This window comes from Cannabis sativa, chromosome X (genome assembly GCF_029168945.1).
Source record: "Cannabis sativa cultivar Pink pepper isolate KNU-18-1 chromosome X, ASM2916894v1, whole genome shotgun sequence".
Taxonomy (NCBI): Eukaryota; Viridiplantae; Streptophyta; class Magnoliopsida; order Rosales; family Cannabaceae; genus Cannabis; species Cannabis sativa.
In genome coordinates, this window is record NC_083610.1 from 50,775,096 (window position 1) to 50,801,933 (window position 26,838).

General features: G+C 40.3%; 1 protein-coding gene across 1 annotated transcript; it reads right to left on the minus strand.

The window, feature by feature from the left end:
• Positions 1-295: 295 nt before the first annotated feature.
• Positions 296-4,324, minus strand: LOC115712832 (probable xyloglucan glycosyltransferase 12). Its single transcript, XM_030641224.2, has 6 exons — positions 4,184-4,324; positions 2,840-4,078; positions 2,436-2,744; positions 2,016-2,306; positions 1,771-1,884; positions 296-1,649 (listed from the first exon to the last, which is right to left on the minus strand). The coding sequence occupies exons 2-6, from the start codon at positions 3,611-3,613 to the stop codon at positions 1,017-1,019; spliced, it is 2,121 nt and encodes a 706-aa protein (XP_030497084.2). The 5' UTR covers positions 3,614-4,078; positions 4,184-4,324; the 3' UTR covers positions 296-1,016.
• Between the last annotated feature and the right edge of the window lie 22,514 nt (positions 4,325-26,838).

Consider the following 26,838-nt stretch of genomic DNA (forward strand, 5'->3'; position numbering starts at 1 on the left):
AAATATTTTGTACTTATTAAGTAAAAAAATAAATAAAGAGTTCAGTCAATTGTCATCCCTCTCTCAAGTCGAGACATAAGATGGGATAAAAATGCTATTTTCGTGAATAATTTGTGGCCCACATGGTTGCGATTGGCTAATTACTGTTGTGGATAACATTTCCTTTTTTCACTTTATATTTTTCTATTCTAATCTAAAATCTAATGTAATGGTAGAAAAGCAAAAAGCGATTTCAACGCCAGAAGAAAAGAGAAAATTAGCTGGTCTTTATGCCCCAACAGTTGCGCCCACATACTAGTACAAACAATGACACATATTACTACTTTCTGACATTTATTATCAACTGTTTCATATAAAGATAAAACAAACTTCACTTTATCAATCAATTCAAACCAGTTTTCCTTTTTCTTGTACACAGATTATATCGTTCAAAACGCCTATACTAAGTTGAAAAAACATTAAACCAGCTCATTTGCACATGCTCATATTACCCTAGAAACATGACTCGATTTCAATTATGAACATATCATGCCATCCGTGGTCGAAGAAAACAACCCATTTCAGAATCAAACATTACCCAACAATTCCCACTTGAAATGCAATTAAAGGGAGAGAGTGAGTTGAAAGCTAATCTACTACAAAAGTAACTAAATCCCCTGTTCACTGTTTCCAACGACATTTTTTTTTTCTTACAAAAGAATTTATCCAAAAACGAAAGAATGAAAATAAAGTTGAAAAGAAAAAAAAAAGTGAAACCTAAATAGTGAAAAGAAATCACCATTTTACCCCAAAACTAAGGAATTCTTTTTTCCATAATTATCACAACCTTTTTTTTCTTCTTGTTGGGGTTTCTGGTATTTGGTGAAGCAGATCAAAGTGTGGAGGGCTAGCATCTCAAACTCCCTCTAAATGTTCCGAGTCAACTGTACTTGAGTTGAGAACGTTGACCACTCATGCTTTGTATTATCATTTATATATATATTTCTACTTAAAAATGTCCCTAATTCATGTTATGTTCACTGAACTTGCTCTCCAATTAAGTCAAGACCAACCAGAAGAAAAGCTATACCCTGAAAGAGCAAGAAGTAGAAATGAATACCCTGAGCAGAGAGCAAGCTTCTTGCTGATGCTGCAAGTAAAAGGAAGGCCAAAGCCAATTCTTTTGTATACATCCTATTGTGTTTCGACTTCTTCTTCTTAGAGGCCTTTTCATCATGCTGTTTGATTTCTTCCTTCATATCATTAAGGTCCGGAACTGAGACCCCTCTTTGATGCTTCAGCTCTTTCTCAACCAAAGAGGTGAGATCACCTTCTGATGAGCGGCCAGACTTCTTTGTCACAACCCACTCGTAAGCACTGCCAAGCTGGAATAGCCCCGAGATCATGGCGTTGAACTTGGTCACTGACATAGTGTTCTCAAAAAGAAGGTAAGGGACAATGAAAGGGAATGATTTGGGAGCTGGGAGGATATTGAGAAAGGACATGGTAGCGGGGATATAACACACAATCCATGCTGGGAGCTGAGCCTCTGGAATGAACATTGTCATTGGGAGAATAATGCAAAAAAGTGTGAAGGAGTAAAAGGGCAATATCAGTTTTCTGAGAAGAAAGAAGAGGAATATCAAATTGAACTTCTTCCAAAAGCTGATCTGTAAAAAAAGAAAAAAAGAATGTATTAGAAACAGTTTAGGAATCTATAAGGAATCTAAGTAAAGACAAGCCAAACTCCCAAAATTGCATAAATTTAACTCTAGAATAGTGAAGACAAACCTTTGACTTGATTATATCAGGCAAGCAAAGCCTAAACAGCTGCATAGGCCCTGAATGCCATCTGTGTTGTTGTTTCCTATAAGCTTCATAGGATTCGGGTAATTCACACTGGCACTGAAAATTTGGATAGAAAAAGACACCAGGAGTTAAGTTGTGCCCAAACCAAATGAAGAAAATGAAAAAGCAGCCATAGATCAAAGCCTAAAGAAGTAAAAACTACTAAAAGTAAAATACAAGACAAATACCTCAACATCGTTGAGAAAGATGAATTTCCAGCCATGAAGATGAGCACGAACAGCAATGTCCATGTCTTCAACAGTAGTTCTCTCCAACCATCCACCAGAATCCTCCAAGGCCTTAATTCTCCACACACCAGCCGTCCCATTAAACCCAAAGAAGTTAATTAAGCAACCATTCACTTGCTGCTCTACCTCAAAGTGGAACGCTAAATTAATGTTCTGTAACCTTGTGAGTAAGTTCTCATCCTTGTTCACAAAGGACCATCTTGCCTGAACCAGACCAAGTTCCTCGTTATCCTGTTAGAATGACCAGTAAGTATATTCAAGTCAGTTTATTAATGGTATGATAATTTGGCCTTTTCTTAACCCCTAGAACAGTAAGTATGTAAATTTATTTATGGCAGAAGTAAAATAAATAAAGGGTACCTTGAAGTGAGGAACTGTTTTCATAAGAAAATCAGAGGTGGGCTGAAAATCGGCATCAAAAATGGCGACGAACTCATAGTCTCTAACATAGTTGCAATTCATGGCAGACTTAAGATTACCAGCCTTGTAACCATCTCTAAGCACTCTATGCCGATATACAATGCGGGCACCCTGACGTTGCCATTTATTGACCTCTTCTTTGATAAGTGTTTGAGCTATTGGGTCATCCGAATCATCAAGAACTTGAATTAGCATCTTTGACTTTGGCCAGTCTAAGTTGCAAACAGCACCAATCGATTGCTGATAAACCTGAATTTTCAAAACATTGTACGTAAGACACAACAGTCTCCACAAACATTTAATAATCATAGAGAAGCTTTACTTGAGGATTCAAATTTGCTTACCTCCTTTTCATTGCACATGGGGATCTGCACAAGGACCATAGGGAAGTAACCATTCTCTCCAGTTTCAAGATCCAATACACCATTCTTAGGAACAGGTTTGATCTTCTTTAAGCGGATCCAGAAGCAACCCAAGCAGAGGAGTAGCCTATCCAAGCTCTGGATAAGGAACAGGACAATACAAGCATTAGCCAAGAACTGCAGAGGAGGAGCGAGATACTCAACCCGAACGAAAACCCACTTGAAATAAACCCAATCGAAAGCACCCTTGACCCCAAGTTGTGCATTCCACAAGTACTGCAATTGAAGGTTCGAAGCCCCAAAATGCCATCCCTTAAAGTATGCCGCTACTTCAAACCCAAGCATAAGCAAAGACAACCACAGAAACACCTTAATACAACCATAAAACCGGCTTTTCACAGCCGGGTTCTCTGTTTCCCGACGTCCACGGCCACCGGCGTCTCTATCATGCTCAGTGTCCGTACGACCCGAGGCTAAACGGCGTCGTACAACGGCGGCGAGGCCGAACATTGCAGAAGCAATGGAAGTTAAGCAACCGGCGGCTCTGTGGGCCTTGAGGAGGAGGACCCAAGTGAGCTGCTTGGCGTTTCTGCTCCGGCCCTTGTCACGGGCCCGAACCGGTGAGTCGGCCATGAGGAAGTCATCATCGATCGGACCCTCCAGCTCGACCATGGACCAGTTTGGATTCTCCATCTTGACAACCACCGGCGTACCTCGCCGGCTGTCCTTTGCCCACCAATCAAACGACGGTGCCATTGTTAACGTCTGATCTCAAAAACAAAAACTCTTTTCTTTTTCTGGGTTTTCTATTGTAGACCGAATCCCTTCTTCTTTCTTCTTCCCCTGGTTTCAAGGCTATCAAGCCGGTTGAATGTTTGTAACAAAACCCCAGAAAAGGCTACGACTTTGATCTCATTGTCAGAGAACGATACCAGAAAAACGGAAAGAGAGACGCGTGGAGAAGAAAGCCGAGCAAAACGTCTCTAAATCATGGTGACATTGGTAGATAATTTATACGAGAAAAGCTCTTCTAGAAAAAGAGAGAGAGAGAGAGAGAATAAGAGAGCAGTGTGTGAGTTTGAAGAAGAGGAGATTTGGTTGTGGAGGATTTAAGTCCAAAATCAGCTCTCATTCAATTACAGCTTGCAAAGGGGGTGTAATAATAAGAAGCCGAAAGAAAGAGAGATTGGTAACAGCTCAACACGTCTTTGATTTTTGATTCTGAAAAAACAAACAAATTTAAATTTATATTATTAAAAAAATAAAACAGAAAACAAAAAAATGGGGGGAAACAAATAATAATTCTAACAAAAAATAAAAACATACACGGACACCACGTTCTTAGGTCACATCACTAATTTTTCGTATTTGATTTTTTTTTACTGGTTTACATACCAACAACGCCACCGGATTTTCTTACACCATAATGCTTCATATATATATTTTAAAATAAAACAACTATATATATGACTAATAATATTTTATCCCATTCAAACATATATATATTATGATACATGGGTCTAGGTTTTAAAGGACAGAGAGACAATAAATGATACTGTACAAAATCATGTAAATAAATAAATAAAATCACACGCACTGATGATACGCAATTTTCCTTTCTTTTTTTAATTAATTTTCCTTTCTACCTACTCTTTTAAACTAGCCATAAATAAAATCAAATAAAACCCAGAAATGTAAGCCCTATCCCTGGTTATTTTCCTTCTCTTGTTCTCTAATAAAATATATATATATATATTTAGAAAAATCAAAAGAGAATTGTTCATAGAAAAAATCAAGAGAATTAATACACCTTGAGTTATTTTTATTTTTCAGAAAACGGAAACCATTATTTATTTGTCCTTTCTTTTTAGGATGACTTGGTCTTTCGTGGTCTTATCCCTTGTAAGGTGATGTTTAGTTTAAGGGTTCGGCCAAACTCTCAATAATTTTATTTTTATTACAACTAATTTTTAAAATTTAAAGTTTGACGGTAAAATCTCAAAAATTACAATACCATTAGCAATTTATATTTTTTATCTAAATTTAACTTTTAACTTTCATGTTACATTATTCACGTAGACACAATGTACACATGACACAATTTAATTGGTCCATATAAATAATTAATTTAAAAATAAATTAAAATAAAAAAATAATTTTTTTCCTATTCTGTTTTTTTTTTTTCCTTCCTACTTTCTTTTCTTTTCGTTTTTTTCCTTTTTCTTTCTTTCTTTTCATCTGTTTGTTCTTTTTTTTTTTTTTCATTATTCTCTCTTTATTGAAGATACAAGGAGCCAAGGACCCAGACCTGTCGCCAATGACTACCGTGCCTGTCATCGTCATTGAGGACCCCCGACCCACGTAAGTCAATCGCCTTTCTCTCTCTCTCTCTCTCTCTCTCTCTCTCTCTCTCTCTCTCTCTCTCTCTCTCTCTCTCTCTCTCTCTCTCTCTCTCTCTCTCTCTCTCTCTCTCTCTCTCTCTCTCTCTCTCTCTCTCTCTCTCTCTCTCTCTACCCCGATTTAGGGTTTTCCATAAATTCTTTTGCAATCTTGTTGATTTTTCTTTGTATAAATGTCCCTATTTGAGTATTATTATGTTCTTTGTTTTTAGATCTAAGAAAAGATAATAGTTGTGGGAAAATAAATTTAGGGTTTTTAGATTTAAATTGGGACTGAGATTTTGTGTATTTATGTGTTTGTTTGTTGGATTTGAATTTGGTTTAAGCTTAGTTTGAGTTTTGTTTATTTTTTTTTTTTTGTGCGAAATGGATTTAAAAAATAGATTGTGGTTGTAGTTTCTATACTTGTGGCTGGTGGTGTTTACGGTGGTTATGGATGGTGGTGGTTTCGGTAGTGGATGGTGGTGGTAACAGTGTATAGATTGAAGAAGAAAAATATTAGAGAAATTTTTTTTTCAGAAAATCGTTGGAAAATATATATATCTTTTTTATTTTTTTTAATATAATTATTTACGTGGACCAATAAAATTGTACTACATGTACACTGTGTCCACGTGGACAATCTAATCTGGCAGTTAACAGCTAAATTTGGATGGAAGTTGTAATTTGCTAACGGTATTGTAATTTTGGGAGTTTTACTGCCAAAATTTGGATTTTGGGGGTTAATTCCAAGCAAAGTAAAATGTTATAGTGAGATTTCTCTCACCTAGAAACTCGAGACCAGACCCCTATTTAGAGGACACGTATACTCAGATTTCCCAAAGAAAGCTGAGATGTCCCTGAGGGACTCCTCGAAGTTTTAAACCTCGCTTAAGATAGAATCAGCGAGAGGAAGTGAGCATGACCGAAGTCTAATCGCATCCAAGACAAGAGAGTAGCTCGCATACATCGAACTATATGCGAGTATCCTCCCCGTGTCCGTGTATAAACCAGGAGAACGACTCTCTGTAAATGCAAGTTGGTTCTAAGAACCCTGCAGCCTTGATAAACCAATATAGACTTGTATGCCTAGGTCCTATCCGCCCGTCATGCGATGTCCACAAAAGGCGACTATCTAAGGACGCGGACATCCTAAACACGATAAACCCGCGAGTTTATCACCAGAATATGAACAGACAACTCACAGATTTGGAAGACGCATACGTTGATGAACTTAGTAACTGCCGTTCATTTATTAATATAAACGTTGTTTAGTTAATTATTGTAATTCAATGTGTAAAAACGGATTGACAATGAATGCAATCCTTGTATAACTAATCGGACACCTGCTTTGTATATAAAGGGGTGATCCACCGTGAAATGGCACCTACGAAACTCTTACTACAGTGGACTAAGCAGACCGTGATCTGACTGAACCACTATAATTCTTTGTCTCATTGTTATTTCCAGTTTTTTGTTAATCATTTCTCATTCCCAGTTTGAGTACTCGCCATTCTAGGTTGAATACTCGCACTTGTTCTTCACGTAAATTTCTTCTTGTTACTAATAGTATCATATAATCTGGTGTTGCAAAATTCACTCGACAACATTTGGCGCCGTCTGTGGGAAATCGAGAATTAGAATCTTATTCACTTCAAGTAAAAATACCATCATGGCTGGAAATCAAACAAACGGAGGTGCTAACAACGGGTCCATCAACATTAGAATGATGAACGTACCGTTATCCGGAGCTGGAACACTGCCTGTGGACGTCGTTAATGGCGGAGTAGGGAGGAGCAACATCAGACCTCTCAACCTGTTCCCTGAAACAACTGACCCTCAAGTCGGGGACACGTCCACACCACCAGCAACCATGCATTTTCCCCCTGTCACTCCGGCAGTGGTATCCGAGGGAATCATCAAGCTTACCACTGATCAATATACTGCGATCCAGGACCAACTGCGTGCACTACAGGCCGAAGTGGATGGACAGAATCGGGCTCGACGCCCCCCTCGAGTCCCTACTACTTGCACGGACAACCCTCAGGTAACGAATTCTAGACCTCGTAGTTACCGTGTTCGCAGGGAACGAAGAGCCAACCCTGAAGGTCTGGACCTGAATCATCCAACATCGAGAGACCAATCCGTGAGATATCCTAACCAAGGAACACAGACTAATGAAGATCCTGAGCGACGCAATCCTCGCAATCGACCATCGAGAGATAACGACGCAGAATCAGCCTCTTCGTCATCACATGGTCGCACACCAAGTAGATACACAAGGTCCGGCTCTGTAGAAACGCAGCAGGGGGGACACTATCAGGTACATCGAGGTGATCTGCGTGATCACCTCAACGCAGTTTTCAGAGCGCGCTCTCGCACCCCCCATAACGAGGAAACACTCCGTGATCCCTATGTGGGCGATCAGGGTATAAGCACTCACAATAACCCGCCTACCGCTCCGACTGCGACTACTGGGATCACTATCCCAGCGAACCGCGCCGCAGTAGTTGCGACTCCTGCAGTCGCAGCAGTCCCGACTCCTGTGGCTGGAGGGATTGACCAAAGCATGCTTCTGCAAGCTTTGAAAATGCTCGAGCAGCAACGAAAGCCCATATACAAGCTGCATGAGACCTCTCCCTTCACTACTGAAGTATGACAAGCCCAACTTCCCAAGGGATTTCATCTATCCAAATCCCTAAAGTATAAAGGTACCTCTAACCCTATAGATTATCTCGAAAAATTTAATACTATAATGGAAGTGGATCAGGTACCGCAACTTGTAAAATGTCGCATTCTTGCGGCAACGCTCGAGGAAAACGCCCATTATTGGTTTACCCAATTGTCTGAGGCTTCGATATCGACATGGGAAACCTTTGTCGACTTATTCCTCACGCACTTCCAGGCCATGATGACCTATAGGCCACCTTATACAACTCTGGCCAATATCAAACAAGAACCCGGTGAGTCTTTACAAGACTATTTTAAACGGTTTAATGCAGAAGTAACAAAAGTCGAGAAGGCTGCTGAGTCTTCGCTTGTTTGTATGTTGATAACAAGTATTTTGCCGAGGACCGACTTTTGGAAGGAGTTACAAGCTCGAAGACCAGAATCGCTAGTCGAATTCTTCGCCATGGCCGAACCCCATAAGAGAATCGAGAATTCTCTGGCAGAGTTGGAGAAGGGCAAGGATAAGCGCAAATCACCGATACCGCGATCAAGATCTCGCAGCCCCCAAGGGAAGAATTCCAGGGGCCGAAGCCCAAGAAGACGCAGCCCACAGAGACAGCGAAGTCCAAAGTTGGCCAAGTCTCCTCCCAAGAAGGAGTCCTCGCCGACGAGGAAGGGTGGATCGCGTTTTGTTAACTATACCGAACTCGCAGTGCCCCGAGACCATATTTATGCAATCGAAGAAAGAAATGGAGTCTTCAAGAAGCCGCCCCCATCAGGGGAAATCGCGACAGAAGAGACCCCAAAAAATTCTGTAAGTACCACAAAGATAATGGTCATACCACCTTAGAATGTTGGGTCTTGCAGGACGAAATCGAGGAGCTGATTCGGAGAGGAAAATTCGATAAGTATAAGAAGCGCGAAGAAAGTCATCCCCGAGCGGATGACAAGGAAGAAAACCAAAATGCGAGTGGTTCGAGAACGCCTCGCAATATTTTAACTATCATTGGAGGACCCCATATCGCAGGAGACTCCCGCAAGTCGCAAGAGCGATATGCCAGAGAAGCCAAGGAGAAGCTGCTCACCAATGTGAACAATCTTAGTGAGCGGCCAGAGAAACTGTTTAAGAAGGAATGCGACGACATCACCTTTATGGAGAGCGATGCGAGATGGGTCCATCACCCACATTCCGATGCACTAGTTATCATAGCTAATATTGGCAGAGATAATGTCCACCGCATACTCGTGGACAATGGAAGTTCAGTGAATCTGTTGAACTTCCAAGCCTTCAAACAAATGGGATTGCAGGAGAAGGACCTGCGACCTGTGACGTCAAGCATATACGGTTTTACTGGCGACGTCATCGCACTAAAAGGAATGATCAAACTCCCAATCACCTTGGGAACCGCCCCAGTAACAGCTAAATCAATGGCTGACTTCGCAGTAATCGGCCAGTATTCAGCATATAATGTTGTGATTGGTCGACCAATCTTGAAGGAGATGAAGATCATAACCTCGATCTATCATCTCACAATGAAGTTTCCTACTCCTGCTGGAGTAGCATCTGTGCGAGGAATCCAGGCAGACTCGCGAGAATGCTACAACACAGCAGTCAAGCTCGCGGAGAAAAGGTCGGTAAATGTTATCTACCTGTTAGAGGCACCACCTCCTCGCCAAGAGGTCCTCAGAATTGAGGAGGTACCGCACGTGGACGAACCAGATTTGGATCCAAGAATCCTCGATCATACCGCCGCAGCACAAGCCGCGGAAGACACCATTAAGGTACCTATAGATCCTGTAGATAATAGCAAAGTTTTAAAAATTGGTTCTAAGCTAAATTTTCAGCAGCGAGAACAACTAATGATCTTTTTGAAACAAAATCTTGATGTTTTTGCTCGGAAATATTCAGATATGGTCGGAATATCTCCGCAGGTCATGTGTCATCGCTTGAACATTGACCCCGAGGTGCGAGGTGTCCGACAAAAGCGCCGCAAAATGGACCCCGCGAGGTACCAAGCGCTAAAAGAAGAAGTCAACCGCCTCCTAGCCTGCGGCTTTATACGAGAGTCGTTTTACCCCAACTGGTTAGCGAATCCCGTACTCGTGCCCAAGCCTAACGGCTCATGGCGCACATGCGTTGACTTTACAGATCTAAATAAAGCCTGTCCCAAAGACAGCTTTCCCCTTCCTAGCATTGACCAACTTGTTGATGCCACTGCAGGTCATGAACTTCTGAGCTTTATGGACGCATACTCGGGATATAATCAAATCTCGATGTATGAGCCCGACCAGGAGCATACCTCGTTCATTACTGATCGAGGACTATACTGTTACAAAGTAATGCCTTTTGGTTTGATAAACGCAGGTGCGACTTATCAGAGGCTTGTAAACATGATGTTCGCAAATCTCATTGGAAACACCATGGAGGTATATGTTGACGATATGCTCATAAAATCTCAACATGCGAAGGAACATATTGCCCATTTACAGGCCATGTTCGATATATTGCGTCGATATAAGATGCGGCTAAACCCTCTGAAATGCGTCTTTGGAGTTGGCTCCGGGAAATTCCTTGGGTTCATGGTTAACCAGCGAGGAATAGAAGCCAATCCCGCGAAGATTAGGGCATTGGTGGAAATGCCATCACCAACTAAGCCAAAAGAGGTCCAAAGCCTCACAGGTAATGTCGCTGCCTTAAATCGCTTTATATCGCGATCTTCTGATAAGTGCAAAGAGTTTTTTCAGATTCTAAAAGGCAATAAAAAGTTCCAATGGACCGAAAAATGCGAGGAGGCTTTTCAAGCCTTAAAAACGCATTTGGGGCAACCTCCGATCTTATCAAAGCCCATGACCGGCGAAGTCCTGTCCATCTACTTAGCAGTGTCAGAATACGCGATTAGTTCGGTACTAATACGCGAGGATCAAGGGCGAAAATACCCGGTGTATTATGTCAGTAAACGATTACTGGATGCCGAGACACGCTATCCCAAAATAGAAAAGTTGGCGTTCGCCTTGGTATTATCATCGAGAAAATTGCGACCTTATTTCCAGGCTCACAGTGTCGAAGTCTTGACAAACTACCCTTTAAGACAAGTCTTAGCAAAACCAGAAACATCAGGGAGGTTGTTGAAATGGGCAATGGAGTTAAGCCAATTCGATATGAAGTATGAACCAAGAACTGCGATCAAGGGGCAAGCCGTGGCAGATTTTATCCTTGAATTTCCAAGCACCAAAGTGGCACTCATAGAAGACCAGATCAACGTTGCTATAACCAACAAAGAGATGTGGACATTGTATGTCGACGGAGTCTCGAACAGCGAAGGTTCTGGGGGTGGGATCTTATTAATCAGTCCTAGCAATTTTAAGGTACACGCTGCTTTACGTTTTGAGTTTTCTGCATCTAACAATGAAGCCGAGTATGAGGCTCTAATCGCAGGATTGAAGCTCGCTCTCGAGATGAAAATCGAGTATCTACAGGCATTTAGCGATTCCCAAATCGTGGTATGTCAGGTGAATGGAGAATATCTGGCCAGAGGTGGGAGATTGGTTAAGTACTTAGCCATTGTATGCGAGCTCATGCAGAAATTCAAGAAAGTGGTCGTGTCTCGAGTACCGCGTGCTCGAAATTTGCACGCAGACGCACTGGCCCATTTGGCCTCAACTAGGGAAGCCGAGTTGCTCGATGTAATTCCAGTGGATGTATTGGCCCACCCAACTATAAATCAAGAAGAGATCATGGAAATAGATACCGCTCAAGAAGTCACCTGGATGACTCCGATAGTCGCATACTTGAAAAAGGGCGTTCTACCCGATGACAAGGTAGAAGCAAGAAAACTGCGACAACGAGCCGCCCGATATGTCATATACGATAAAAGGTTGTATCGTAGAAGTTTTAGTCAACCGCTACTCAAATGCATCGACGGTGAAGAGTGCGACTACATACTACGTGAGGTACATGGGGGAATTTGTGGAAATCATACAGGGGTAACTCCCTTGCGTTAAAAATCATGCGACAAGGGTATTACTGGCCAACCTTGCGACAGGATGCTTTCGCTTTCGCGAAGAAATGCGACAAATGTCAGCGAATAGCCACATATACCCACCAACCTCTGAGTAACTTACATTCTATCACAAGTCCATGGCCTTTCGCAGTATGGGGAATTTACTTAATAGGCGAGCTTCCCAAAGGAAAAGGCGGAGTCAAGTATGCAGTAGTCGCGGTAGACTATTTTACAAAATGGGCCGAAGCCAAAGCACTAGCAACCATCACAGCGACTAAATTGCGCGAGTTTGTCTACAACTCCATAATTTGTCGATTTGGCATCCCTTACAAACTCATCTCAAACAATGGAAAGCAGTTCGATTGTAAAGAGATGCGGCAATTATGTGACGATATGGGAATTAAGAAGGCATTCTCCGCAGTTGCTTACCCGCAAAGCAACGGACAAACTGAAGCTGTTAACAAAATAATAAAGCACACAATCAAAGGGAAACTCGAAGAACGTAAGGGGACCTGGCCAGATGAGCTCTCGCAAGTTCTTTGGTCTTATAATACAACTCCTCGCTCCACGACTGGTGACACACCTTTCTCGCTTTCCTATGGGTGCGAGGCCATGGTACCAGTCGAGATTGGGGCAGGATCCCTACGAAGAGATGTGTTCAATATCTCGTAAAATGAAGAAAAACAGTCACTCTACCTCGATCTTCTGGAAGAAAAACGCGATCAGGCGTACTTGAAAAATGCGGCTTACCAGTGGCGAACCGCAAGATACTTCAATTCCAAGGTCAAGGCAAAAATCCTGCGAACAGGAGACTTGGTCCTTCGAAGAGTAATGCCAAATACCAAGAACCCAGCGCATGGGGTCTTCGGAGATAATTGGGAAGGACCATATCTCATCGCGGAAAAGATTGGTGACGCAACATACCGGCTCGCAGCACTCGATGGTACTGCGATTCCACGAGCTTGGAATGGCGAAAGCCTAAAATTCTATTATCAATAGTACTCGCATTATCTGATTTGTATTCGCCTTGTACTTATACTTAGTCATTTTTTATATATAAAAAAAAATCCTAAGTATAGGGGGTATATATACCATAATGTACTATTGATTATATAAAGGAAATTCTTCAAGTTTAAATTTTCAAGTCTTGTGAGATTTTCTACTTATTACACCATGCTGTAATTAAAGTCGAAATATTATAGATATTAAAACGCGAGTACCCGTGTACTGCGAAAATGTTAAAAAATAGATATCCCCGCGAGGATATGAAGTTGTCCAAAATAAAAAGCAAACTTGTCTAAGTACAGAGTGCGAGTACCTCTATACCGCATAAAAAAAAACTAAAAAGAAATATAGTTCAACATAAGCAAATATAAAAGGAAAAAGTCAAGCATTGGGAGCGACAGGAACAGATTCATCCGCGACTTTGCTGACTGCCTCGTTCTCGACTTCCTCAACCTCCACGACCTCGGTCTCCTCGAGAAGGTTCCCTCCACCACCTTGTGTTGGTGTGGGTGACATAGCGCGAAAAGCCTCGGCCATTTCTGCGGCGTCTGCTCCAAGGATCGAGAAGTCGAAGTCTGGAACCTTAGAAAGAGTGGTGTAGATGTAGTCCGAGACCGCCTGGTCATACTGCTTTTTCCCGTTCTCCTTCTCGGTTTCCAAGTCGCGAGACATCTCTTCGACCTTCGCCTGTGCGTTCTTGGCCTCTAGCTCAGCTTGCTCCTTGGCCTTGCGGAGTTCCTCGCAGCTCCTTGTCCTTAGAAGACGCATCTTGTTTCAGCTTCTTATTGTCTTCTTGAAGCTGAGCAATATGTTTCTTCGCAAGTTCAACCTCTTTGGACCCAGTAGCAAAAGCCTTCGAGAACGTAGCCATGAACTGCGAAGCTAACTCGGCAGAGCGAGGCAGCAGCTCCTCGGTAGGAGCCTTGTCAATCTTCGACAGGAACTCATCGCTGACAAATCTCTCCTGAAGGTACAACACATGGCGAGCTCGAACCACTGGGTCGATCACAACCTTCTTCCCTTTCTCTTGATGCCCTTAGCAGGCCTCTTGGAGGAATCTGCGACAGGAGTAACCACCACGTCTCTTTCCTCTTCTGGGAGGTAATAGGGGAAGTCGCTGCTGTCCCAGGCTTCAGTTTGCGGTTGAGCATAGGAGCGGACTTTAGGAAAGTCATTTTTGTAATTACAAAAGGAAAAAATAAGGGTTAATACTAATAAGGATGAAAATTCTAACACCCTAGTCTATGTATGCGATAAAATACCTGATGATGGTCGAGGAGTTTGCTTGGAAAGACATTTATCAATTCGCTCTTGTTGCTTTTCAGAAGGTTCCTTATACACCGGCTCTCTCCAAAAACTCGCGTTCTCAGGGATCAGTTTGTGTTCGCGAAGTTTAGCAGTCATACACAACAATCGCCAGTCGCGATCTTGTACAGGAAGGCTCCCAAGAACTTCAGCTGTCTCTCTGTGAGTCGCGTCAAGTGTAGGGCGAGATGGTCTATATGCGAAAACAAAAAAGAGCGAGTTAGCTTAAAACCTCAAAGTAACTTAGAAAAATGTCTAAGTCAGGAAACATGCGACATACTAGGTCGACGGTTAAAGTCAGTTCTAATCCCTGGGACTTTGAATATGTAGAACCATTTTGATTTCCAATCTCCCATATTAGATACCATGCCTTCTACCCCGTTAATTTCAGAAGTCGCCCATTTGTTGAAGCAATAGAAACCATTGTGAAGACCTACGCTTTTTATATCATAGAAGTAGCTAAACTCTTCTACTGTGGGAGCCCTATGTACGTACTCCATATACATCGCATAAAAAGCCAGGGTTGTGCGATAACTGTTGGGGGTTAGCTGGAAAGGAGACACGTCATAACGTTTGAGGATAGCCGCGATAAAGGGATGAAAAGGGACTGATACCCCACATCGGAGAATGGGTATTGAGATTACCACATCCTCTGTGGGAATAATTGCGGGATTGGTAAAAGGAAGGTGCGCCCTCTGAGTCGGTTTAGGTCGCAAAGAAGCAAGTCGCAACAGGTTTAGCTTCGTAAAGGTAGTGAGGTCCGATTTAGTAACTCTCGAAACCAAATCCTCGCACGAAAAAGGCTCGTTCAGCTGGGTGTCGTCCCCCGAATCAGTTCCGCTCCCTTCTGCCTCTTCTTCCTCCTCTCCTGATTCGCGAGCTGGGGCAGTCCAGTCGTCATCCATCTCTTCGACCTCGACGTCAGGGGCATGCCTGGAGTGAATAAGATAATCGCGGGCTGACACCGTAGACTCGCTGTCTCGAATATCAATGGCACCTGGTTCAGCGAGCTCCTGCACCATTTTCTCGATGTCCGCAGAAGACATCGGACCTAGTTCTATACCTACAGTAGGTGCGATCTCCTCTTCTGAGATCGAAGTCGGGATAAAGCTATCTTCCTCCTGGTCCTCGTCGCCGTCGAATGCATTGCATCCCGAGCCGAGCGGCTGACTATCCGACAGGTCGCTCATCTGAAAGATAGAAGATCTTTTCAGCGTGGTGAATGTGTGAAAACAGAATAAGTGATCTCACTCGCATATAAACTATAAAGTCGCACTTGATAGAATGGTCCGCATTCTCGCGAATACTGACCACCCCATAAATATGCGAGTAGAGTGAATACTAAATATGCAAATAGAAAAGCATCCCAATAAATGGTTAGGAGTGTCCTGGTAACCCCAGCGACATGCGTCTTCCGGCATGACCCCGAGGCGACGAGGAGACACCCACCATTTCAAGGAGTCTAACTAAAGTCGCAACCTGCGAATAAGTCACGCATCCTGGGCTAAGCGATATACCTCTAGAAACGGCTGGGAGAAACTCAATGACTCAAGGGGCATGCGTTCTCAAGCATGACCGTAAAGTTACTGAGGTACTCCCACCGTTTCGAGAATATCTACCAGCCAAAGAGTACGCTCATTAGAACATTAACGCATGTCGCAAATGGCTGGGTGTATCACAGTATCTCAAGGGACAAATAATCGCATATATGACCAATAGAATACTGTGACACATCCACCATTTTGAAGACTCAGTTAATGTTCTCGCGACCAAATTCACAGAATACAAAATCCTAAAGATCTAGGCAACAATCAGAAGTAATTAAGTCTCGCAAATATGCGAGTATTCGAAGTGTTTGTCCGAATACCCGCGAGTATTCAAAGCATGAAACAGTGCCTATTCAAGCATTTCTTATATGGTATGCGATTATGCCAATTTACAGGTCATTTTTATGAAATTACCCAGTTTTTTACCTAAAAAACGTAGCCTCATATATATCCCCTACAAACATTCATTCCTAAACTCTCTCATGCATATCAAAAACAAAAAAATAAAACCCAGAAGACACAGTTCTCACTCAAACCGAAAACAAAACATAGAGAAGATTCGAGAACTAACCTTTTGCTTCTGATAAATTTGTTCCCACGATTCGCCCTTAACAGCACTGTAGAATCAAGGAAAAACCCACGGAGAAAGGCGAAAAAACTAGGCAATTTATGGAAGTATCTTTGGTGGTTTCTCTAAAAGAGAAGAAACAAGGAAGTTTAAGGAAGTTAAAGAAAATGAGGGAAAATGGGATTTTTGGTTCGAATCAGGGGGTTTAAATACCCAAATCCCTAATTAATTGGGATCACGACACGTGGCAATTAGAAGGCCCAGAGTCACCCAATCCAACGGCCAAAGATGCCACGCTTACACAGAAACCGAAGAGTTTTGTGACGTGGCATCATAAATGCAATAAAAGTAATGATTATAGCCATCATTTTTCGAAACCCTCGAAGGTACAACCAAAGGTCACCTCCTCGTGACAACCTTTCACTTGTCTCTTGAATATAGTTTCCCTTTTGTGACCGCACCTTTCACATCGCGAAACTAGGGGCATGTGTTATAGTGAGATTTCTCTCACCTAGAAACTCGAGACCAGACCCCTATTTAGAGGACACGTATACTCAGATTTCCCAAAGAAAGCTGAGATGTCCCTGAGGGAGTCCTCGAAGTTTTAAACCTTGCTTAAGATAGAATCAGCGAGAGGAAGCGAGCATGACCAAAGTCTAATCGCATCCGAGACAAGAGAGTAGCTCGCATACATCGAACTATATGCGAGTATCCTCCCCGTGTCCGTGTATAAACCAGGAGAACGACTCTCTGTAAATGCAAGTTGGTTCTAAGAACCCTGCAGCCTTGATAAACCAATATAGACTTGTATGTCTAGGTCCTATCAGCCCGTCATACGATGTCCACAAAAGGCGACTATTTAAGGACGCAGACATCCTAAACATAACGATAAACCCGCGAGTTTATCACCAGAATATGAACAGACAACTCGTAGATTTGGAAGACGCATACGTTGATGAACTTAGTAACTGCCGTTCATTTATTAATATAAACGTTGTTTAGTTAATTATTGTAATTCAATGTGTAAAAACGGATTGACAATGAATGAAATCCTTGTATAACTAATCGGACACCTGCTTTGTATATAAAGGGGTGATCCACCGTGAAATGGCATCTACAAAACTCTTACTACAGTGGACTAAGCAGACCGTGATCTGACTGAACCACTATAATTCTTTGTCTCATTGTTATTTCCAGTTTTTTGTTAATCATTTCTCATTCCCAGTTTGAGTACTCGCCATTCTAGGTTGAATACTCGCACTTGTTCTTCACGTAAATTTCTTCTTGTTACTAATAGTATCATATAATCTGGTGTTGCAAAATTCACTCGACAACATAAAACTATTGGAGGTTTTGCCACAATTAACCCTTAGTTTAATTGAATATAATGTTAATATAAGCTACCAATGGGTGAAGGAGGGATGGAAAAAGGGAGAAATCATGGGTTCGAACTCAAGACCATTAAATTATTAAGCTATTAAAGAGATTGCAATACCATTATGCTATACTCAAAAAAATAGAATATAATGTTAATATAATAGTAATATAATATAATAAGAAATTAAGAATGGTAATGAGAATTGATTACGACTTTTAGTTTATTGTTAGAATAAATGTTAAAATACGTGATAAATTAATAAAATTATTCTCTCTTTAATTTTTATTCGGGTAAATACTATTTTAGACCCTGTGTTTTGCAAAAGTTAACAATTTGACCCTCTGTTTTGTTAAATGACAAAATGGACTCTGTATTTTCTAAAATGGTACAAATAGGACCCTGAACTAGGGTTGTGCATGGGTTGGGTTGGCCAGGTTGAAGGTATTTTAATGAGCCAACCCAATGAGATCGGCCTATTAAATTCTAACCCATTCATATTAAGTTTTATTTACAACCCAACCCAATCCAACCCATTTTAAATCGGGTTGGATTGGGTTGGGTTGGGTTAAAACCCTTATTTTTTTATAATTAAAACTTAAAATTTTGAGCAAAATTTCCCATGATTAAATGTAAAGTTCAATAGTTCATCAAAAGTCTAAACATTAAAAATCAATTTTTACAGTCTTGCAAATTCAAAATAAGTACTAAAGTTAATTAAATTGTCCAAAATATTTACCAACTTAAAAAAAATACATCAATTAATAATGCCAATAATCTTCACCTTTGGTGATGCTTTGACCTTTGGTTTGTTACCTATTATTCAAAAAATGAAGCTACTCAAATTATTTGTATTAAATTACCAAAATAAAATAAAGAACATTGTTAATTTATAAATCAATTATTATAAAAGAAAAAAAAATAATAATTAAAAAAAATCAACAACTTAGCAATCTAGATAAAACTACTAATTATCTAAAAACAAAACTAACAAGTAAAAAATTTACATAAATCACAAAGACACCAAAAATCATAACATACACTACTGTTTTATTTATCAAATAAAATAACCATTATTAAAATTAGCAAAAATCAAATTAGAATTAAACATACAAAAATCAATAACAAATCAAAATAGTTGCAAAAATTATCAAAATAATTATATTATAAAAATCAAATAAATAAGATTAGTACATATTCATAAAATGAAAAATCGCTATTACTAAATTATTGCAATATAAATTTAAAAATACTCGGAAAAAAAATTATTACTACATATTCATAAAATAAAAAGTCAGCATTACTAAATATTCATCACTAATATTAAAAAAGAAAAAAAAACAAATGAGATCAAGAGTCAAGAAATAACGTGACAATGAAAAGTGAGAGCCAAAGTAGCGTGGTGTGCGACAGTCCTTGCTTAAACACTTTCAGCAAACAAACAGAAAAAAAAATAGTAAGACTAAAAGTATTGAGATTAGAAATTTGAAGTGAGAAATAATCTCATTGAACAAAAAAAAAAAAAAGAAGAAAAGAAAAAGTTACCTCTGGCGAGAACGAAATGGGATGAGAATGGACCCTTGTCTGAGCTGTGTGCGTGCATCGGAGGAGGCGGATCCAAACTTTCTGTGTGAAAGAGAGATAGAGAAATGAGTTGAGAGAGAGAGATAGAGCAATGAGTTGAAAAGAGAGAAAGTTGAAGGCGGCTGGTGAATGAGGGGAATGTGTTGATGATTTGTTATGTTTTTAGGGTTAGGGTTAGATAATAAATATAAATACATATATGTGAGCAAAGTAGCAGGCCCAATTCAAATTGTCTAAAGCCCATAAAATATTATGTATTTTTTTTTTCAAAAAGTCGGGTTGGGTTGGGTTCATTGGCCCATAAACTGCCCAACCCATTTCCGACCCAAAACTAAACGGGTTGGCATTTTTTAAACCAATTGCTATTCGGCCCAACATTAAAGGGGCTATTTCGGCCCAAAATTAGGTTGGGTCGGCCGATTTGGTCGGCCCATCGGGCTAAATGCTCAGCCCTACCCTGAACTGATTTTTTATCAAAATAAAAGTTAGTAATAATCCGATCTAAAAGGTGTTATTACAAAACTATTTCTCTTTTTTGTATCTGTTCGAGTTAGGAATTGTCTTCAAGTTAGTTATATTAAAAAAAAAAGTTGTCAAAAATTAAGCTCAGGGTCCTATTTTTGCCATTTTAGAAAATATAGGGTCTATTTTGTCATTTAACAAAACAGATGGTCCAATTGGTAACTTTTGCAAGACAGATAGTCCAAAATGGTATTTACCCTTTTTATTCTTACATAAAAAGAGAGTACTTAAGTTATTTTATTTTTATTTTATTTAATATTTGTGATGTAATTTTCATTAAATAGTTTATCCAATGTATTTTATGTTGGGTTTTGTGTTTTAAATAAAACCAATATAAATATAATAGATTTATTAAATAATTAAAGAAATCTTAATATGTTGAATGATTCACATGAATTATTTCATAGTTATATGTTTAATGTATAAATTCTATTAAATTCAAAACATATGAATATTCATGATTATAGTGTTGTCAACACAGTCAAATATCATCATGATTATATGTTTCAAAGTTTAAGTCTCATAATTTATTAGTATACTGGATTAAGACTGACATGATAATCAACAATAAAGTATACTTACACCTTGGATAAGTATTATGCCCTTTCTAGGGCATTGGGAAAGTATGCTAGTATCGAATGTATGGAGTATACATCGGATTGGACCGATATTGAACCTTGATAAGATATCATAAATATAACGTTATATCTTTCTAAGTAAATATCACTGGTTGATCTTAGGTCAATAGATCTTAATCCTGAGATGGTTAGGTTCGATCTGAATTGTATTTTTTATGTTCTTAGAGTTGTTCGTGAAAGATAACCAATAGTTTGGACGAATACTTACATCTTGGGAACATGATAGTATAATTGAGTGGGAGCGCTAATCATAGATATGGAATCTGTAGCTTCTATAAGTATTTAGAAGTGAAACAATGATTTCTTTCTAGCTTGACTTAATAGAGATAAATAATTGAGATCTCATTTCAATAATTATATTAGTTTACTGATATATCATTCGTAGTAACTAAGTATTTTAAGGATAAAATACATTGACGGGTAGAACAACGAATTTGTCCCTATTCGATGTAGATCATCTATAGAGGATCTTTCACGATTTAGATTAGAATGATGGAAATTCATAGCGTATCTATATCTTGGTACATATAGAGAGCGTTCTATATAATTAATAGTACAATTCTGAATCTATAGTGGCGCAAGGAGGAATTAATAAGCTAGAGAATTTACTTGGTAAATTCTAGTTCTACTTATTGGAAGCTTGATTATATAGGCCCATGGTCCCCACATTAGTTGAGATAATACTGTTTGCAGACTCAGTTAATTGGTTTTAAGTAATCAATTATAATTCTAAAATTAGACTATGTCTTATTTATGAATTTTCACTTAGCAGGGGCTTAATTGTAAAAATAAAAAAAGAGATTTTAGGATTTATTTGTTAATTTAAAGACTTTGTCAAGTCTAATTAATAAATAAAATAAATGGAAATTTTATTTGGTAATTAATTATATGTTGACCTCGTTTTTAGCCAACGACAGTGAGTCAATTAATAAGTGATAAGAAATGTAAGTAAGACAGAGCAAAAATCAGTAAACAATAAAGAACACAAGGTTTTAAAGATGTTCGGCCGCTTTAGTTCGGTAATAGCCTACTCCCCTTAAATTGTATTGACTTGAGAACAAAGAACACATTGTTTCCTCTCTCAAAGCTCTCACAATGATATCTCTGAGTATTTTTTCTTAGATCTCTCTCTAAAGCAATCATTTCGATCCCTTTTACAATGAAGTTAGATCACTATTTATAGGGCTAAATGCATGAGGAAAGGTTTCCCTTTTGCTTAAAATATCTATAATTGGTAAGAACATATATTACATATTTAGATACATAAAATGAGAGATTGAGACAGCTTGCGTATCTCTCTGATACGATCCCATGATTGTAGGGATTGCCTTTGTGCTTGAGCTTCACGATGTCAACTCTGAAGTAATTAAGTCTTGATACACGACTCAGATTCACTCTTTACTTGGGTCATCTACCCTTGCTCTGCTCGGTCAACCAGACTTTGTGCGTGCAAATGTGTTGCTTGGAGTGTGTTCAAAACATTCCTCCAGCCAAGTGTAAAGAACGATAGACACGTGTCATTAGTACATAGTCATAGTGTAAAAAATGGGATAATATTTGCCCCAAGTCTACACAGGACTTCTGAAGTCGCACGTGGACTTCACTCAGTTTGAATTTGTGCTTGAACGGGTGGCACGTGTTCAATGCGACTGTTAGTGATTCGATGTGATTCTGACCAAAGGTCTCTTCAATATTCGGCTCATAAATGTTGATTGATTCGTATCTCAAAATCTTCCAAAGATTTGCACACTTTTGATAGTTGCTCTTCAGATACTCAACGTTTACTTTTGGGGGGAAATCGAGGCATTTAAATTTCAAAACGATTAAACTTCCTCACTAATTTGCTTATGAATAGGACAGAAAGTCCTAATAAACCACTTTTAGTATTCTCTTTCTTCACGATCTCAGAGCAAGAACACCTTTTTCTCTCAAATCCTTCGAGGAATTTCCAAAAAGTGCCGATCAGTGTCATCCAAACAGCCCCGAAGCTTTGAATAATGAGTAAGTTCTTCATCTTTTTCCTCTTTAACATTTAAATATGTGACTTTCTGGGTTTCCACTATAAAAAATTTGATAGTTCTTGAACTTGTTCTAGAAAAACCGTACAAAATCTAGGTTTAGGTTTATGAGATTTTGATTGTGCGTAACCATATGACTTAGCTGTAATCACATTCTGACTTTAATTTCACGATATTCGGTTTCAGTTGCCCATTTGGGGTTTAGTGAAGATTAACCTTTAAGATGAAGTTTTGAAACTCTGGGCTATAAACCTAAACCATGCAAAATTTCCCTTTTTAATCCTTCGATCGGACCTGGTAGGTATATTTTATTTGTTTTTGTTCGATATCTCGGCCAAATACTCATATAGTGTCCTACCTTTTGTAGATGAACCCTGGTGAGTTTTGGGGAGGAGAACATCGTATCGACTAGAATCTTCTCCAATTTTCGTACAAGGATCAACCTCCTCTTTATGCTAGTCCGTCCTCATCAAGTTACGGTCTTTCCAATTCGAGTTTTGAGGACTAGGAGGTAAGTAGCGAATGCACACCTTCCCCAGAACCCAAGGTGCAACACCATTTCTATCTCGACTTAATTGCGGGTGCAGGTTACGGACACTTCATCTGGGAGCTCAAGAAGGGGTAGAGACGATATTTGCCGTCTAGCTGGACATACATCGTCCGACCAAATATAGTTGATACTATATCCGTGGACCGACCAAGTCCTACTGCCGTTGGTATACCTATAGCCAACTTTGTCGTGACCGTTGCTAGACACACCAATCAAACACCGTCTAGGGATAGGATGATAGCGCGCACTAAATAGACAATGCGGAGAATTGCTTCAACTGATCCTCACGTGGCTCGGCTTGCCACGATGCCGAGCGCTGAACAGGCCTGGCCTGCTACTGAGGAGGAAGATAATGAAGGGGACATTGAAGTCCAAGAGGTGGAGGATCAGGGCGAGGTCCGTCCTGACAGTTCGTCTGAAACCGAGGAGGAGGGAGTTGCTCAGGGATTGCCTTTCGGTGGGTACAACGAGGAAGGGGAACCCGTGTCTGAGGCTGGTGAAGTCTTGGTAGAGGGTGAGGACTATGTTACTAAGGAATACACCAAGGCTGTTCCTCAAAGAAGGCGAGGTGCCTTAGGGGCTTGGTGGGTTTCTCCTCCATCTATAGTAACCCAAGCTAAGATGAAGAATTTGGAGAGGGACAGCTACCTGGGAAATGTCGAATGCTTTTTCCCTTCTCCAAATCATCGGGGAACTAGTCCAAGATAGGGATATTGTGCCTGGTCAAGTGCTCATACCAAGCAGGGTGCAATGTTGCCTTTGCTTTCGTACTTCAAGAGGATTGCAGACTACTATCATATCAGCCCGACCCATTTCACTCTAAAGGGCATCAAATATTTGTCCACCCTATTCATCCTTTATGCATCCCAAAAATGGGGTGAGCCTTCTCCGCACGACACCAACTGGCTTTTTGACCTGAAGTCAACTCCTAAACAGAGCAGATCGGGATATTTCTACTTCTCTCAATTGGATGAGAAATAGCTGAAGGGTATCGTGGACACCAATGTCAGCAAAATAGGGCATTTTGTGGACGAGTACTACTTTGTGTAAGACATGGATACCGTACACACTCGGTTCCAGCAGATTCCCTTGTACTACCGTCCTCCTTTCACATTGGGACTCAGGCAGAGGGCAGAAAAAATTCTTCAACTGCCAGAAGCTGCTTGGAACATCACTTTGTTGAACATTGAGGCCAACTATGTGAAGCACAAGCTCTTCCCAGATGATTTTGTACCGAAGCCCTTGAAGAAGAAGAAGAATAAGGAGAAATAGCTCATTCAACTCAAGCGTGAGGCTAAGTTGAAAGGAGACAACAGAGCCAAGCAATATGCTCAAGAATATTCAGAGCAGGAGAAGCAGAGCAAGAAGAAGAAGAAGGTTTCCCCAACCGACCAAGCACTAGTGGAGCATGCTATCAGGATTATGGAAACTGATATGCCTGCTTGGCCATCCGCTCTTGTGGAGGGAAAAGGGAAGGCCGTTCTGGTGGAGCATGAGGAAGACTCTTCAAATGATGATGTCCCTTCCATGCTTGTTTGGGAAAATGCTTCTGCCCGCGTGCAGGGTATTTTTAACTTGCACTTACTTCTTTTATATTATGCTTTTATATACATTATATATGCTTCTAAATGCTTCATTTTATTCGTGTAGAAATGTCTTAGAAGGTACTCCAAGCTTTGAAGAAGAGAGTGGGAGACAGCTCAGGCCAGTCTCCTCTGGCCAAGAAGTTTAAAGGCGGTGAGACTCCGTCCAAAGAGAAGGCGCCAATCGAAGAGGTCATTGACCTTTTTGAGGAGCCACCTGTTGTGGACCTTCCAGTTTAAAAGGTCTCGAAGTTAAAGAGTTCCAGAGGGGGGAGCTCAGACGAGTCTGATCAAGCTAGGCCCCCTTCAACAACCGTGGCACTGAGCACGAAAGCGAAAATGGGTAAGGATATGCTCCAGTATTTCTTGAACAGATCACTTCTTGAGGTGAGTGACCAACTATCCGGGGTGGACAATGAGCTATCTTTGGAGCTGGTCCTGGGAGGAGTCTTGAAGGAAGCTACTCGGGTAACTATCTCCTTCTTTATCTTATTCTCTCTTATGTAGCTTGAACTTTAACATTTTTTCTGTATAGGTCAATGTGAAGATGGCATATGCTTACTCTCGAGCCAAATCAGTTGCTGCCAAGAACCTTACCACCACCAACACACTGCAGAGGGAGGTGGATATGGCCAGAAAGGAAACTCAGGACGTGAGGAATGAGCTTAGGGAGGTGAGGAATGAGCTTGGGGAGGTGAGAAATGAGCTCGGGGAGGTAAACAAAAAGCTTCTTGCTATTAACACCAAGGTTGAGGAGCTGACCAAAGAAATGTAAGAGATACCTTCGACCGAGCAGCTGGAGGCCGATAATGTCTCTTTGTCCAAGGAGGTCAATGATCTTAAAGACAAGAGGGAGAATCTTCGCACTCTTCTCACAAAATTAAAGGGAGATTCCCAAACTAAGCAGACCAGAGAGGAAGAGCTCGTGAAGGAGGTGGAGAGCCTAGAGACAACCGCCCTTGAAGTTTTCTACGAATTTTGGAAGGCCATCCCTGAAGGAAATTTTGATTACCTTGGTGAGTCCAAGGATATGTATCTTAATTTCTGTGCAGGTCAGATAGCCAAAGAGAACCCCGAGGCAACCACTTCTACAGTTCAAACCGACTAGAGCAACGACACTCCTACTGCTCAGAACGTTGAGCCTCCGGCCCCTGCAGACCAGGTCAATCCGTATAGAGAACCCAGGACCCCCGCTGTCTAAACTCTTCTTTTTCTATATATATGTCTGTTCAGCCCATACTCCTTTTTTTGAGACAAAATGACCGGCCAAGCGGTTTTTAAACTTGGGTTATATTTTTCATATTAAGACAATTGGCTGACCGGGTAGCTTTTAATCTCGAATTTACCGTGCTTTGTTATCTTTTTAAATGAATATCGTCCCTTATTTTGATAATGATCTGTGCAACTATGTTTGTTTTTTTAGCTTGTTATTTACTTTTACCAACGCTTTGTACTGGTATAGTTGTCCCCCAAGTGACCGAGCAGACTTTTGACTCTTGGTCACTTGCATTTCATAAGTATGGTGTTTTGTCTGTTTGGTTCTTTGGATTCGAGCAAACCTTTGTACGCGTTTAGTGGTAAATTTATAATTTGCTAATATAATTGACACAATCATAATTTAAGTAGACATCTTTATTCATTCATTGGTCAGAATATTTTTGTTACCATAATAACTTACATAAAAGCTATTATATTGATCTAATATGATATTTAGCTAAATTTAAACAAAACAAATTTCACTTAAAAGAAATTGTACTTTCAAAGGTAGTCGTCCAACCTAAGTATTTAATCATTTCATCAGAACCTTTGGGCGGAGTCTGCCCAGAAGGCCATTTACTTAAAATTAAATGTTCTTTAATTTTGTACTTAGAGTGGTCATCCGACCTTGTACTTTTATTGGTAATACTTTTCTAAATGTTCCCCATTCCAATACCTTAGAACTAGAATGAGTTTCATATTTTTGTCATACCACCCAAGTTTGTACAGTCCTGATTCTAGAACTTCAACCACCTAAAATAGCCCTTCCCAGTTTGGTCCGAGCACACCAGCCGTAATTTAAACCTCTGTGTTCAGAAATACTCTTCTAAGGACCATATCTCCCACAAAAAATTTCTATGCTTTCACTTGCTTGTTAAAGTACTGAGCTACCTTTTGTTGATGGGCCACCAACATTAGCTTTGCTGCAGCTCATTTTTCTTTGATTTCGTCAAGTGATTCAGCTAGGAGGGTGTGGTTAG